The sequence below is a fragment of the Gallus gallus genome, chromosome 3, assembly GCF_016699485.2.
Source record: "Gallus gallus isolate bGalGal1 chromosome 3, bGalGal1.mat.broiler.GRCg7b, whole genome shotgun sequence".
NCBI lineage: Eukaryota > Metazoa > Chordata > Aves > Galliformes > Phasianidae > Gallus > Gallus gallus.
Genome location: NC_052534.1, coordinates 70,485,671 through 70,503,542, shown reverse-complemented (window position 1 = coordinate 70,503,542; position 17,872 = coordinate 70,485,671). Strand labels below are relative to the sequence as shown.

General features: G+C 33.2%; 1 protein-coding gene across 1 annotated transcript in view; it reads right to left on the bottom strand.

The window, feature by feature from the left end:
• The window catches only part of ASCC3 (activating signal cointegrator 1 complex subunit 3), a 260,498-nt gene that overhangs the window by 123,809 nt on the left and 118,817 nt on the right, over positions 1-17,872 (bottom strand). Inside the window, exon 14 of the mRNA NM_001305211.2 lies at positions 3,934-4,068. Within this exon, the coding sequence (NP_001292140.1) occupies positions 3,934-4,068 (135 nt within the window). The remainder of the gene's footprint in view (positions 1-3,933; positions 4,069-17,872) is intronic.

The following is a 17,872-nucleotide window of genomic DNA, read 5'->3' as shown; positions in this document are numbered from 1 at the left end:
GCAAAGGTAAGAATATATTTATAGTGTAAATAGGACTCTCCAAACCTAAATGTCCTACTAAATCCTACTTAATTTAATCTTCTACAGGTCAGTATTCACCAAAAAAGTAGGATTGCATTATAGAGAACACATTTTTTTTTCAACCTGTCAATTGTCAGGACCCCACACATTTTACCTCTGACATTTAACAGGACTACTGAATAAAATATACTATGAATGAAATATGAAGAGCTTCATTCCATTGTGAGATAATTAGCAAACATTTTCCAAAAGTAAAAATATAGTAATTATAAAACAAATAGAGAATTTCAGTATAGGTCTGACATTTAATATAGCTGAATTTATTTGAATATAGATCCTCATTTATTTTCATAGTCTCTTTAATGGCTTATCAAATATTAGATATGTTATTAATAAAACAAAAACAAAATTAGGATTTGCTCTGAAATAATTAAATGTCAAACAAATGATTACACATCAAATATTTGATGAATATTCTCTAAAAATTCATTTCTAATAATTTAAAAACATCTGACTAATTAAGAGGATTAGTAAAACTGCTTTCATATTTTAAAGGCCAGCAAAGCATACAGTACTCTTAACTATTCTCTTTTTTTTTTTTTTTTTTTTGCACCTCCTGTATATTTAAGTAGACTTCACTTGTATCTAAACTACAGAATGTATGATTTGGCCATTTTTCTTGTACATCTTATTCTGCACTTCAATATGCTTCTTCACTGACTACAGTGATCACTGTAGACAGAATACAAAATAAGGTTTTTATTACATTATCTAGATTATTCTCTGCCATATACTGCAAAATTTCATGTCAAACAAAACAGCAAGACTGAAAGGCTTTGAGTCTGATAATTTTGGGATCTGTAAACATCACCTTATACAAGATAGCTGTTATCAGAAAAACATGATATTGTCATCATCTAGCCTAAATGAATCTCTGCATCAGACACCCATGATATAACACATTTAAACTTCTGTCAGAAATTTCATTTATATGGCACAGCACTATGAATTTAGTACTGTATAAAACGAATGTCATGTACTAAGGAGATTAAAATTAGGCAATGATGATCAAACAAATTAATCGCAGCTATAAATTTCAACTTGATGAATGTCTAATGAGTTTATTCAGAGATCTAATATGACTCATGGATATTTCATATTTGTATTGGTCACCAAAAGTTTCCAATATGATCATGCTGATTAAAGGCACTACTTGGAAATTAGAAGCACTCTGAAACAATAGTAAATTCTTACGAGGACAGGTCAGTTTCAGAGCTATTTGGTTCACTTACAGTTTGAGCTTTTGAGCTTTAAGATATCTTGGAACAAAAAAATCTAGGTTATGTTTTAAGAATGGATTTTAAAAAGAACCCTGAAAAGCTCTTACAACACATGCATTTATAATTCTAATCCTCAATTTATAGGAATAAGATGGATTTAGCTCATTGTATAATGCACAAGAATAGCTGTGGTAGGTCAGACCAAAAGTCTGTGCAGCACAGTATTCTCTCCCAGTAGCAGACAACAGCAGATGTTTAAGGAAGAGCATGCATCAATGGTCTTCCCAGCAAAATCTTCCGGACATCAGAAATTTGCCATTAAGAGATCTATTGAGTAGCTTGACCTACTTGTTACAGCATTTTGTTACTATTTAAATGAATAAGAACTTTTATTGTGAAAAATCTGAAACCATAATGACAACGAGCATAAGATCCTAGATTTAGAGAAGTAGGTAGATCAATTCAGAGATAAAAAATGACATAAGACTATATGCACACTAGAAATAGTTCCTGTAGGTCAAACACTAAGTCAGGCCTTCCTCAATTCTACATGTCACACGATAAACATAGAATCATGAAACCATCTAAGTTGGAAAACATCTCCAAGATCACCAAATCCAACCAGGAACCTGACCTATTGAGCCACATCACTATACCATGCCCCTTTAGGACTATGTCCACACATCTCTAAAATACCTTCAGGGAGTGGGATTGTACCACCTCTCTGGGCAACCCAGCCCTATGCTTGACCACCCTCCTTTGTGAAGAAAGTTGCACCTGGTGCAACTTGAGACTATTTCCTCAGGTCATATCACCTGTCTTATGATAAACGAAACCAATGCTCTCCTTGCTGCAACAGCCTGAATGCTGCGCTTGTAAAAATCTGCCCCAAGTGTTGTGGGACAACGTAATAAAACAGGAGGCATTACTTTCAGAGCAGCCCTCATTCTTGAAGACAGAAACATCACATAGGATGTACTGCTGAAACAAGAGCATCATTTTTCCTAACTTCACGAGTAGTAATTTTAAGTGCCTAAATAAATACTGGTATTTTCAATTACTGATTTTTTTTTTCTGTTTTAGCACTGAAAAATCTAATATTATTTTAATAAGCCAGGAGTTTCAGATTTTGTTCTAAAAAGTCTAATGAAAAGAGGTGCAGCATTAATTTTCAGCATTACAGTAGAAATACCAGAATTCCAGGTTCAGTTCAGTTTTGATATTTTTAAAATGCAGCAGTTACTAGCAACCACTAGAAAAAGAGGAAATTTTTAATATGCTATTTATGAAAGATAAGGACAACTTAGTATATTTCTATAAATATTTATTACAGTTATCAGAAGTATATTGAAAAAGAACATAATCATCATGATTTTTAAAAATCTTCTCTAATTTATAATCTTCTCTACATCACAGAAATTTGAGTTTACTAACTGTAATGTCCCTTCTCCATTCATAATTAATAGATTTGAGTGAATATCTCCCCCATTCTCTTCAGAGTTATAAAATAAGGTAGTATATTTATTACATCTCAAATAGACAAAGATTCTAACTCCCCTCATCCCCATCTATCCAATTTCTAATTCAGAGATGCCAAAAGTATTTAAAATTTTATCACCATATTTACCAGTGAGAGAAGGTATCTTATGTACAGATTAAGCTTTATACAGTGAAAAGGTATTTCCTTTATGTTTAGTTATTTAGTTGGGAGAGAGGAAAAACATTACCTTTCAGGGAATATTAACAAGACTCCAACCATTACCTCAAATGATATATCCCCAAATGCAAAAGTCATATATAACAATAAATTAAGAATTGTTTTGGAAACCTTTTCTCAGCAGAAATGAAGGTATATTGCTTGAGTAGATGAAAAGAAATTGTTGGTGACAAAGTTACTACATTAGTAAAAATTTTGAAAGGTCAAAGCACAATTCGTGCAGGGACAGAACTGTAAAAATGCATTAAAATATACAGTTTCAAATTTCTCACACAGAATCAGATTAATGGGGTTAATCCCTTGTAAAAGTCAAATGCCTTTCCCACTTTCCACTCTTAGAACAATTACTTTTTGATTGTCCATCACCAGATGATATATGAGGAAAGTCACATAGTTTTGGAAAGGTGATAAATTTACTGATGAAGTCAGGTTAATACTTTAGGACAGTTTTCTGTCCTTAAGGGTGAAGAGTAGCAAATGTTTACAGAAAGAGTGCAAAATGAAGCATATGCATACTCTCCCAAGACAGTGAAAATCAGTGGCTTAGGGACTTCCTGAGTTGGAGACTGCATAAACATTACTGTGATCCATGAGCACCAAAATCATTCTCCTCTAATTTGCCCAATTCTTTCTGACAAAAAGCCTCCCTCCTCAATGCTACGATGGACTTGAGAAATCAAACAATGTCAGTGAAATTTCTGCAAACTGTAAGTAACAGCATTGGTTTATCTTCATTCATCTTTGGCATAATTCTTTACTTTCCACATCTGTTTAATTCAGAAATCCCACTGCTCCTTCCTGAGCAAAACATGTTTCTAAGAAGCTCAAAAAAAACTGCACTTATTCCCATATTGGATGGCATCATAAAAGCAAAATTAGGATTGCAAAAATTACCAACATAAAGGATTAGCTTACCTGTTTTTCAGCTTGTCCATAGTCTGATCCTTGAGGTGACAAGAAGTGACAAATATGACCATTGTTTTTTGCTTTTTCTCGAAGAGCCATAGCAGTTCTGACTGTGGCATTTCTAGCATGAACAAACACCATCACCTTAAGACAAAAAGAAATAGAGCTGATGAGAAATGACTGAAGTCTAAAATAATGAAAATACTTTAATAATAAAATATTCCCTACTGTAAGAACAAATTAAATGGGTAAGCACATGGCATAATGATGAAAAATAATGTAGCTTTAGAGAACTTAAAGGATGATCCTGTCTATATTATACATAACGTTTTTCAAGAGCTTCTGAAAAGGTTCTCATTTCTAATTCTTTAGTCTTTAAAAGATAGGTAACAATCATTAGAAATAGTTCTTTTTCAAATAGTGAAAAGATTGCCATTGAGGGAAAATAAAAGCGCTATTTCACACATCCTAAATGATCTGAAAAGCAAATACAGAAGTGGTAAGTTATTTAATGGTATGATTTGACTATGCAAGACAGCTGAAACAAAAACTGACTATAAAGAGCCTTTGGAGGATATTATAGTTCCAAAACACTAGACGATCAAAGAGAAGATAAAGTAAGAACAAATGCAAAACATACACAAAGATAGAAGTTTGAAATTCAGAGATAATATTGTTAGATGTAAACCCCATACCATCACTTATAAAGATACCTTAAAGACACTGGATGTTTCCCTGAAAATACCAACTAAGGATAGAGTAAAAAGATAATAAAATGGTAAAAATTGATAGAAGGAGAATTATCAATAAAATAGAAAGCATTGAATTGATTTGAACTCCTGTCTACAGTAGATTTTGAAAATACATTAATGTATAATTCACACAACCTCATAATCACTTATCATTTTTACCACCATATATGGTGGTTACAATGAAATATTAATAACTATCCCTTTGGAAATGTATCCAAACCAGTTTAAACTGGTATAAATTAAGATTCACTGCAAGATGTACTTAAGATGAACAATGGTTCTAATGGGGAGAAAGATTTTTCTCTACAGGAAACCAGGGATCATTCATTCAGTCAAGCACAGACAACATATGATTCAACAAACTGTCATTTATACATACAAGTGAATTAATGCTTAATTAATAGGAATGGACAGAAAATTCATTAAGCATGGACAGGATCCATTAAGGCAAGAAAACATGGAATAAAACATAGGAAGAAGGAGTGAGTTATTTCAAACCCACTAGAAAACTTCAAAAGGAAAACTGGCTGTAAGACCAACATGCACTTATGCATGTCTGCATAATGACTGAATTCCTGCCAGTTATCATGAAGAATCAACAAAACAACATGAGTGACTGGTTTAACCAAAGTAAATGAAGACTGCTTCTTCTTCTGCTTGTTCAATTATGCCTTATAGGAATGTAATTATTTTGTGCTAGTCAATGATGGAGAATACCTATCACTAGTGATTAAATGTCAGTTAATTACAGTGCAAATAACAGCTTGGAATGTCTGATAGCCAAACATTGCTGGGAAAGGTAAGCTGTAGAAAACACTCAATATTTTCCCCCTGAGAATTTTGTGTTGCTTGCCGTTTGCATAAACTGACAACACATACTTGGTCAGACAGCTCTTTGGTTTGATCTCATATGACAATTTTTGTGTTCTTAAAACTCCCACTTGGAAAAGTTTGAATGACTGGCTAATAAGTAAGCTGAATCAATGCAAGCATAGAACTACAGTTCTATTTTAAGTCAGTTTCAGTTGTATTTCATGACAGCTATGTCAAATTCCAGACAACCCCTTGCTTTTAATTTGGTTCTTTTGGCAGCAAACATTCTTTTATCAACCTGAGGCATGTTACTGAATTATTTTTAAATAAAACATTATTAACAAATGAATTGGCTACATTTAAGGGCATAATTAAACAAGTTCTGTTCTGAATTTAGAAATTTTTAATTTAATTAGAAACAGAATTTGTGTATTTTAATATCAAAGTGTACAAAGTAGCTGTAGATTTATATGAACTATAAATTTATCATTAAAAATAATCAAAATGAAAAAAGGTGACAACATAATGAGGAGAAAAAAGAGAAACAATGCTGCATATCTAACCTGATATCTGGAAGAATTACATGTGACTTGCTTTAGCTTATTTGATACATCTTTCCATGATCATTTCAGTCATGATGTGATTTTTATAATTATTAACTTTCATCTGAGTAAAAATATTCTCAGATACATGTCATGGTAATCATAATCATTTTGTTTATGTTAAAATACTTATTAGCAAAATCATTTTAAAAAGTCTTCAAAAAGAGGCTACAGCATAACAGAATACAGAGCATATCTTAATTTCTTCATCAATTATTTAAGGATTGCCTATTTATCCTTTTGGAAATTCTTTTTATAGAAAGCAAAAAAAAAAAAAAAAAAAAAAAAAAGAATAAATTTCTTTCATTAAGAGGTCCATCAAGTCACCTTCAGTGAATTCTCACTTCATAACCTTTAATTTTAAATCCAGTTGATTTTGGACTTTACTAACTTGTTTTGTTTAAAGATGAAGTCATACTAACATTTGATTCTTTGTTTAAGAGATTAAAACTTTGTCTTCTGAAAACAGGTAATTTCTGCAAGTAAAGAAAATGGGTAAATACAGTATTGGGTATTAAAAAGGAATGGCCTTTTAATCCAGGCTTGTGAATTAGGAAGTATAGCAGTATTTGGCATACTGACTTCTTTAAAACAAAACAAAAATCAAGAACAGATGCATGCAATAAGGGGTTTTAAGATTCAACCACAAAATAGGTTTTTCAATTGGTCTTACAGTGTATTCTAAAATTTTAGACTCTATTTCAGTCTTGCATTAATTTTGAATAACTTAAAAATAAAATGTCAAATTTGAGAATGATGTTCATATAACACTAATAATTAATAAATATCTTATTGGTTCCCCAGGCCTTTTTAGAATCTATAATCAAAGATCAAATTAAGTGTGTTGTGACTGAATTTTTGATGCTTGTGGGTCTTCTGTTCCTAGAATATAAAAGCTGAAAGAAAAGCTGCAAAGACGAATGCTTTTAAAGCTGGAAAGGAACTAATAAAGCCAGTCAAAAATAACAAGCAGATCTGCACACAAGAGTGCATTTATATCCAACAAACTTGTTAACTAACCAAGTTACAATTTTTTAGGGATTGTTTAAACAAGACACAGAGAAATACTGGGACATTCAAACTAAACAAACTACAGTACAGAAAGCATTATAGGTGTAACACTTTGGTTGCTACAACTATTTTTAGAAAGGGGAAAAAAAGCATTACTGGGAAATGAGATGAGGTAAAACTAAGTCACCACAGTAACACAAAGCAGAGAACAGAATGCTAGTCCCAGAAAAGATGAGAGTAGAAAATAGGCCCTTCACTGAAAAATCTTCACAATGATGTAAATAAGCAGTAGCTGCAACAGCTGAATAAAGCCCTGGAATTCTAAAATTCCTGGAATTCTAAAAGCAAAGAAAATTTATCTTAGTTCTAATCATAATCAGGAAGAGCCTTTATTAACTATCACTATCATGTCCTGGTCCTGCTTAGGCAATGATAAACAACAGCAGGAATTTAAAGGCTTAGAATTTTTTGCTTGTTTGTTTTGTTACTTTTCAGGCTTCTCCGCCCTTAATAGTTTCTCACCTTCAGATCAGATACAATCCAGTTCTTTTCTCAAGAGGAAAATGTGCTAATACTACACTGGTGGATGAAACAGTAACATTCATGTCTAATTTTTACTACTCAGAAACATAAGAAAGTTGAGTTAATCTAAATTTCTGTATGAAAATAAAATTTAATTCTTAACACTTTGCTACAAAGTATTATGCAAACTGGTAAATGTAAATACATTTGTGTATTTGAATCTTGGCCATTGAACATTTCTAAAATTTTTGCATAGTGCTACTCCAGCAACACACTTCAAAGTACATCATTCAAATAATAATCAGTTTGTCCCAGAAGAATCTGAATTATTTTTCAGTGTTTGGTGCCTTGATTTTCGTTGAAATGTTAGAAGATTAATCTAAAAAGCAACAAAAAAAAAAAGTAGTGCTGTGAAAGATACATCAATATAGAATTTATACAGCATTTGGCACACGTAGTTGTCTACTTGAGATGCTAGGCAAGAGATGTATGAGCTCAAGAAATGTAGATATAAAAAAGCACAGCTATGAGAGGTAGTAGAAAAGACCAAAATCCACTAATAAAAAATACTATAACATAAATTAAAATGAAATTTCCTATGAAAACAGAATTCGTGGCAGAAATAAAATTACACAGTTCAGCATGTTCGGCAGAGACTTAAGAAAAACTAAACCAACCAACCAAACAAAACAAACAAACAAACAAAAACCTACCAAAAACCAGTAACAATGAAACAAAAAACCTACTGTGCAATGCTGAGTTAAAGCCCACAAGTCTATTACCATTTTAACATCAAGATCACTGCTACAATATTCAAAGATAAAACTTGTTTTCTAAAATCTACGAAAAGATTTATTTAATGCTGCTGTGAATGTTAATGATGCTGGAAAAGGTGTTGGAGCCTTTGTACCTAAAAACAACTAAGAATGTTCTTTCTAATGCCTGCAAAACTGCCATTATAATTCCTAAAGCTTCTGCCTACATGAATCTGAAATTAAATGGGACTTTCCTTCCGACTGTAAATCCATGCTGTGATTTCCACAATAACTGGAAAACAAGCAGCATGTTTCTCTAATAGAGGACTGGAAGATGTTTCAAGTGCATGAATAGGAATAATAATAACCAGAAGTAAACCAGTAAAATAACCCTGGAATTGTTAACCCTGACCTGAATGAGTTGGCTGGGTTACAATTCAGGCTCTACATCGCACCTATATTGTAGAAAAAATATATATACACAGTAGGATAGTGATAAGTTGGGAAGGCAGACTTAAATCAATGTGCAGTTAACATTCCTTATGTTTAAGCATTATCTGCCACATTCTGCATGTGAAGCAGACAATGCTCAATTCATCTTGTTTTCACCTTCTGTTATCAAACACACTAATCAAAACCTCATCACAAAGACAAAATTAACAATTCTATAACAGCATTGGCTGTAAGGCTAATCATTACAAGAAAACAGAATTACAGAAATCAAGAAAAATGCACATGACATTGTTACCTCATATGCACATTTTGCAAGTGAAACTATGGTTAATTGCATTCCTTGACAGATGTTGACACTGAAGATGTGAGATCATACAGCTTACTGTATACGACTTGATAAATTCAAAGCAGAGCTCCTATTAACTCTGTTGAAACTAAGAGCACTGTCATCAGGTCAATGATTCCTATGTCCCAGTTCTCAAAATTTGGAAGCCCTGATAATATGTATTTCTGAAGATTTTTATTTCAGAAACTTCTGCTTGTGTAACATCACATATACTATTAAAAGCAGAGAAAAACTAAATTTTCATTGTCCTACATAACAGACCATCTCTTTTTTATATATTATTTTTATGGTCTCATTACACTATTTTGATCTTCTGTAATGAAGATGTCATTATACATAACTATTTCCTTAGCTTGCTAAGTATCTTGCACTACATGAGGAATTATAAGAAACCTCATGCATAAAAGCCTTCAGAATATCCAATAGCCACAGAGCACATTCAGTATTCCCATCTTTTACATGGCTTTTCGCAGAATCACCGTGACAACATCTGACATTACAGCAATCATTCACTCAAGGAACACATAAGAACTTGTTATGCATCAAACAATAACTACAAAACAAATATATATATGCTGATATAACTGTCCTGTACTCAGAGACTTTCTACAGCTCTTATAGAAGGATATCTAATTCTCAGATGTGGAGCATATGCTTTCTTTAAAAAAAAACACAACAGTGGAAGGTGAATTTCATAAACTAACAATGTGCAGTGAAATTAATTGACTTTTCTATATGTTACAATCACATATCAACACCTGACAAAATTTTTAATTTAATATTATTGCACAAATTTCAAAAAATAAAAATTATCAATGAGAGGTAGACAGCCAGTCTGATTAAAAAGACTGCTTTATTAGCTGACAAGAGGTGCACAATCTTATGGATAACATTTACTTATAATATCAGTAACATCACCAAATTTTTATAAAGAACAAGCCTTAGGTACATATGAGACCTTGCTGCATGTTTTTCTTAAGAAAAAAGAAAAAAGAAGAGTAAGAAAAATATGTCGTGAAACAGCAACATAAGAATTTAACAGGTTAATTTAGCCTGTCCTAAGTGTGTCAGAGAACATTCTATTTCCATGGAAAATCTCTGTGCATTAAATTATGCAAATAAGTTAGGAAAAGTAATTTAGAATAGAGAGAAGCAGTTCCACAGCTACAAGCTGCGTAATTAGATCTGTACTTTGCAGTTCAAAGCTAGCTCTGGTGTATATAGCTCTAGAGCATCTGCTGCTGCTCTCCGAAAACCAAAGCTTTTAAAAGACAAAAATATAAAAGAAAGGAAAAGACAAATGTCTCCAGCCAGGTTATCTCCCCAGAATTTTCTTCAAGCATTAAACGAATCAACCATTCTCGTCAAAGACTGCATTTAATATTCACCACAGGAAGCGCTTGCATTCCCCTAGTGCTGTGTGTTCCAAGTTGTAATTCCCCTGAAATGTTTGTGAATTACTGTAGCACTGAAAAGTATGTTACTCTGCATACCCATGAGGACTAATACTCATCAGGAGCACATAACTAGACATTACCAGAACTTGCCACGTATTCTCTTAGATGAGAAAGAAAAAACACACCACGTATATTCATAACAAAAGTGTCTAAAATTACTTAAGAAATTTATAATCAGATACCTGAAATTCAGAAACTCTTTCTTCTGCTTTGGTCAGTAACAGTAAGGTTTCCTACTGCAAAATGTCACTTTCATAATAACATTCTCCTGAATGGTTCATTCACCTCGTAGGAGAAGCACACTGACTCTTTCAGGCACTTTACACCTTGCCAATAGAGTGCTGGTCACACTAATGCAAGTATAAGAATATATACTTTATTTTAGCTTCAAGACATTATTTTGTTTTACCCAGCTAAGTCCTTAAAAAATGTTCTTTTATTTGTATCCAATTCTTGACTACTACTTCTACTGAAAATGAACACCTAGGGACACTGATCGACAGATCAATTTATCCATCCATTTTTTTTTCCCTGAAGAACAGAATGAAATCTCCCCCAAAGCTTTTGCAAAACTCAATTCCTAATGAAGTTTCTTCACTTCTCCCCAAGGAGTGCTGACTACCTCTATCTAGGTTAAAAATGACATCCTTAGCACTTCACTAAATAGGACCATCACCTGGAAAACTAAATACAATTCACTAATGCTTAGCCTAATTCTAAGAAATAATAAAGCTGTTTATCACTTGTGTTGTGATTTCCCCTCAATGCCAAGACACAGTTTAAAATTTTAGTGCCTAACAGCTACAGAATGAAAAGTATACTTTATGCAAAACATTAATGAGAACAACACACATGGCTCACTAGTAGTTCCTGATCAAAAGCATTCGCCACAAAACCAGAATAGCTTGATTACCAGTTCTAAATGAAGGCACAACTTCATTATGTATGTATTATTTCCCTTTCCCCTTGGTGACATAACAATAGTCCATGAGATAACTATACAGAATTAGTAACTTAATGGAGTAAAGTAAATGAAATAAAAATTTTTTATAAGGTAATCCATACTGAAGTTTAAAAAGTTTAATGTACAAATCTTGTATTTTAGCAGATTTTTATATTTTTCATAGTGAAAAGCTTTTTCAGATACTGAAAAAAAAAAGCTGAACAAGCTATGTCACTTACCAAGGCAACAGAAACTGAATTTAGTTCATTTTATTACATCTTGGATTTAAGAGAAATACTGATTTAACCTTTATGTGAATTAAGATCCTTTACAATACAGAAAATGGAAGGGCTACTAAATTGCTTAAAAACTGGTTGTAGATGAGACATTCTGTATACTATTCCCTTCATATAGAAACTTAATTCTTCTTGATAAGTTGAAAGCAGACTACATTTACTCATCATGTAAATCATATACATCAGAATTTCATTCCCATTCTAGGGTTCAGAAACAATCAAAAAATTCAGCAAGAGCAAGCACTAAAAAACCCCCTGTACATTCAAAAATAAGTCAGCAAATTCTGTTAAAGAACAAAAACACATAATAATATACAATAATGAAAAAGATTAATTCAAAACAATAAAGAAATCAAATGTCTCATCAACTAATCAATACTGTATTGCGATATAATCTACTTTGAGCTCTTGATAGATTACCAGTAATTGCTGTCTGTGTTAAGTTTTAATTGTCCACTCAAACTACTTCCAATCAGCACTGCTTAAAACAACAACTAGGACTTCTGATAAAATCTCAATGGAACCTAATAAGAATAATATAATTAGATTAGTAGTGATATTAAGTAGATATTTCTATTTAGATATATCAGCATTAAAGAGTATTAAAACCTACTTAGTTTACAGAGACTTTTACTATAATAATGAGAAACCACTCATCTTCCTAATGATAACAATTCTACATTCTTAATTCCCTGCAAAAAGACATCTGCCTATAATTAGTTGTTATATTTGTTTTAATGTTTTTCATTTACGACATACCTACCCTAATGAATACTAGATTGTACAGTTCAATCTCCTTTTTGTTACTGCTCACAGAATTCTATGTTAAAAGCTAAGATAAGGACATCACATTGAAACAACTTTCTTCATCTTCTTCCTCTCTGCCCTTCTTTCATGTAGTCTCCTATACTTTAAATCTACCCATATAAAAAGATTCTACTACCATACACATTCTGAAATACTTTAACATCTTTCATGTTAATTTTCATTCCTGTTATATTTTCCCTACATAAAGCCATGGTGACTACTCCTTCCTACCTGCTTGTTCTCCCCATGCTTGGAAGTGTTTTCCAGAATTATTTTCACCATCACTTTTCCAGGTATTCAAGAGACTGACCCACAGCTCCCCTGATCTTTCTTTTTGTCCTTTTTGAAGATAGGCATGACATTTCATAGAATCATGAAGGCTGGAAAGATCAGTAAGATAACCTAGTCCAACAGTCAACTCATCACTACCGTGGCACTAAACCATGTCACCCAGTGAAACATCTACCTTTTTTTTTAAAACCTCCAGCGACAGTGACTCCACTATGTCTGTGGGCAGCCTGATCCAAAGTCTCACCACTCTTTCTGAGAAGAAATTTTTTCTAATATCTACTCTGAACCTCCCCTGGCATTTGCTCTCTTTCAGCTCTCAGGAACCTCCAACTAACCACCTTTCATTTAGTATTGTGGGTGAATCTCATCAAGTTGCGTACACTTATAAAAGAATGAGTGAAAGGTAAGCCTGCTCCAAGCTTTCTCATTTGTTTCAGAGACCTGTAATTCCTGAAAGCAAATCTTTCCATCAAAGACAATGGTGAAGAGGGCACTGAGAAGCATTCTCTATGTCCTCTGTCACCAAGACTCCTGCCCCATTCAGCAGATAGCCCTAATCTTCCGTAGTCTTCCTTCTGCTGTTGTGGTACTTGAGGAAGACCTTTCTCCTGCCCTTTACCATCTCTAGCCAGATTCAACTCCAAGCAGGATTTGGCCTTCCTAACCTTATTCCAAGCAAGCTTAGGCAGTGCCTTTATATTCCTCTTGGGTCTCCTGTCCCAAGTTTAACTTCCTGTATGGTTCCTTATATTATTTTAGCTTTTTTTCCCTAGAAGTTTCTTGCTCATCCATGCTGGCCTTTCATTGTCTTTACTTGATTTCCTGCACATGTAGATTGATCATTATTGAGCTTAGCAGAGATTCAGCTCTCCTGGACTCCTTTCTACAGAGCCATCTTTCATAGAATTCTTCCAAGCAGATCTTGAAGAGGCCAAAATCTACTTCCTCAAAGCCTAGATCTGTGCTTTTTGCCTTGTTGTCTCCATTAGAATCCTGAGCATCCAAGTTTGATGAGGCCCTGGGCAAACTGGTCTAGTAAATGGGGAGGTTGGTGGCCCTGCACGGCAGGGGGGTTGGAGATTCATGATCCTTGAGGTCCCTTCCAACCCAGGCCATTCCGTGATTCTGTGATTTCATAGTATATCTCAGCACAAGGTTCAGAGGAGTGTTAACACTCCTCAACTCCTAAATTACCTGTGCTAGAAGTTGTCACTAATGCACTGCAGAAAATTCTGGGATTGTTTTTGCCCTGTTGTATTGACTCTCCAGAAAACAGTGGGGTGGTAAAGGCCCTAGAAAGATCACGGACTGTAGATATGAAACATTTCTGCTTTTTTGAATAAGGCTGTAGCTACTTCTTTTTCCTGGACAGTAGGTCTGTAGTAAACTCCTGCAACAATATTGCACACGTATGTCTACCCACCAATCCTACTCATAAGTTCTCGGTTGGACTACCATCCGTTTCTAAGCCAAACTCCAGGTATCCTTGCTGTGCTCTCACATACAGGCAAACTCCCTGCTGTACTGGCCTGACCTTGTTAAAGAGCCTGCTCCCACCTATTGCAGCACTTCATTTGTGTGAGCTCCGTGATCTCAATGAGATCTCAGGTTCTGGATGCAGATCCCTAATTTCTCCTTTTTGTTCAACACACAGAAGTGTACAGGCAATTCAGAGAGGCACCAGCTGTGGTGATGCAAAGCATGATACAATATTTTCTGCCACAGTATGGGAATGACAGGATTAAGGGCATGATGTCACTACCATTCAAGGCTATGGTTAAAAGAGTTTAGGACCCAGAAAGTTCTACAGTAAGCCTCAAGCATTAAGTACAATAACACAAAATCCTTACATTGAAAAAGCAGACTGTGTATGCAACATCACTAACAAAAGGATGCTTCTTGATAAAAAGTATTTAACCATATGAAAGATAATGATTCTGCCTTTAAAGATACAGACAGTAACGTATTTTTTGTTTGTGTGTATTGATTGGTTTTTGGTTGATTTGGAATTTTAAAATTACTATTAAAATGAATTACTTTAAAATTTCCAAACACTTGTATTTATGATCTAGCTTCATACTTTGATTTACACTGAATGCTTGGTTATGGATCAGTGCTAAACTATAGATTTCTTGATATTAACGGAAATCCTTTCAGAACAATGTAACAGGATCTATGCTATCTCCGATTTCTAGCCTTAGTCAAATATATTTAAATTGTAGATAAGTTAATACTTAGTTCAAATTAATTTTATTTCCATGCATTTCAGGGTAATTTATTTTAACTTTATTAGATATATATGGTAATTGATTACTCCCCATACAAAGGCACAAACAAAAACACTCTGAGTCAAAGGGAGAAGAAGGTGAAAGATGAAAACTTTTGTTACCTTAATGCACTAAGCCTAGAAATTCCTACCACAGAAAAAGAATGTTCCAAAACATATGATATTTCTGCAAAACAGTATGAAGAGTTAATCTTACAGAATACAGACCAAAATATACAAAATGAAAATTGAAATTGAATGTAAATTATTCACTAAGACAAACAAATAATACTTTACTGACTCCTACAGGTAGTAGAAATTATTTTGGATTTTAATTGACAGGATAGAAATAGAAATAGCAAGATCTATTCTTGCATAGAAAATTAAGCAAGAACAGCTAGTCCATTACCATGCAAATATATGTCATTAGGCAGCTAACAATTGCATTTTTACAGATGCCAATGGACTTGAATGACAATTGTTATTCAAAATTGTGCACAGCTTCTCACTGCATCTTTTTTTAGCAAAACAAGATCATGCAAGAATTTCTTTCAAGCATTTCCTTTTGTCCTGGCCTAACATCAGCTGTTCTAACTACAAAATACATATGTTTCTATGTTTCTTCCTTATAATAAATTCTACTTTTGCCAACTATCACCTTAGAACAAGAGTTGTAAAGCCTATCCTTTCATGTTTCCAAAACTATATTTACTTAAATATACACTTATACACTGTCTATAATATGTAAGAATAACCCAGAAGCTAGTAGTAGTATGCAAATTCTACTCAGGAAAGGAACAAAGAGGATACTGGATACCTATTCCCATACTTAAGCAAATAAAGAGTAAATTATCATGGCAACTTCTATACCTTCTGATTATGTAAGAGCCAATAACATAAATAAATCTAATAAGCAATTAAAGAACAGAACAGTTAGGTTTTCTAGCTTATTGCTTGTCAATGTTGTTTAAAAACATTGCTATGCAAAAGTTTTTCCCCCCTAACCCTAGCAATAGGTTTTCTAAACCAGAAAAGAAACAACTGCAAGTATTAAGCAATGTTTTTAACACAAAGCTTAATAAAGTTACAAAGAATTTAAATGATGCAGCACTTTATGAACAATAGTGATAGAATAATTAGATGTACCTTGTAAGCCCTACTTTATATACCTAGATCTTCTTAAGGTGTTATATCCTAAATAAGAAAATTTTAAATACCTCATGATTTAAGGATATGACTGTATATATGACTGTATATATGACTGTAACATATTCTGGAACCATCTCTTCACTAATTAAAAAGAAACTATCAACACCAAAGAGCTATGTATGTAAGAAATCTTCTGTTCTGGAAAGTGAAAACAAGTTTAAAACCTAAAGGAATTTCCTGATGCATATCAGCATCTTAATAAAGATTTTTTGTTTTCCATCCTCATTGACTCCTCCAAATAATGTATTTTCTACAGCATCCTGTATTTCAAATTAAAACACTAATGAAATTTCTATGGGATTCTTTGGTGATATCTCTTAAAAAGTCTATGATAGTCACCAAGTCTTGGTGGAGAGTAGTTATTTGGTTACATTTTGAATAATCTACAAAAATTTTGATGATAATTAGGATGCTTGTTAGTTGATACTGTCTGTTACATTAAACACACAGATTTCTTCAAGGACTACAGTAAGCATGGACTTTCAAAAGCTTCAGGCTGTAACTGGATGGACAGAACTGGTAATATCCAAGTTGCACAGCCGTAACTTAACACTCAAATCATCCACAAAAGACAAGATTGCTCAGGATAGTCAACTGTAGAGTAACTACATAGTATTTCTTTTGAATATAATTTTAGGCTACAAGAAATTACTCATTTGGAATCAAATTTGATTTTTATGATTCATTAATATCAGAAAAATAGAAATTCTAAACAGGAGCAATTGCCACCTTAAGCAGTTGTACTGCAAATACAGATATCACTGTGTAGCTGTGAGGTTATAGATGTACCAAATAATTTGTGAACTCATAACTATTGAAAGGAAAATAAATTTGTACGTTTGGTCTTCATAAATTCACAGTGAACATCTGAGTACAAATATACAGACAATTTACTATGTAAATAGCAAAAATCAGCAGGAGGCACACAAATACAGCATGCAAACATTTAGAAGACTATCAGATTGAAGAATTAAGGGTTATCACATGCATAACTTGTTCCAGCATCCATTTCCAGTCATTTTTCAGCTGTTTATACAGGCAGCGGACATGGTAGTAAATGTTTAAAGCCAAAGAGATTTGACTAGAAAACATAATAGAAAAATGATACGTACATCTCATTTGACAACAGCATGAAACATCTGGTACATACAATTTTTGAAGGGTATCATCTACATAGCTAGCACACCAAATAAGGATTTTTAATTAAAGTAAGATAGGAAGTTTTATTTATTTGGGCATAAGATTATAGTAACAATCATATCCTTAAAATTGCAAAAGGCAGTTATCATAGAGTGCATAAATAAATGATGAAGTTGGAGGACATAAAAGTCCCTAGATCAGTTGATCTGTTATTTAATTAAAGAAAAAAAAAAAAAGAAAAAAGAAAATTGGTGTCTGAATGAGGAGCTACGAGATATGGTTTAG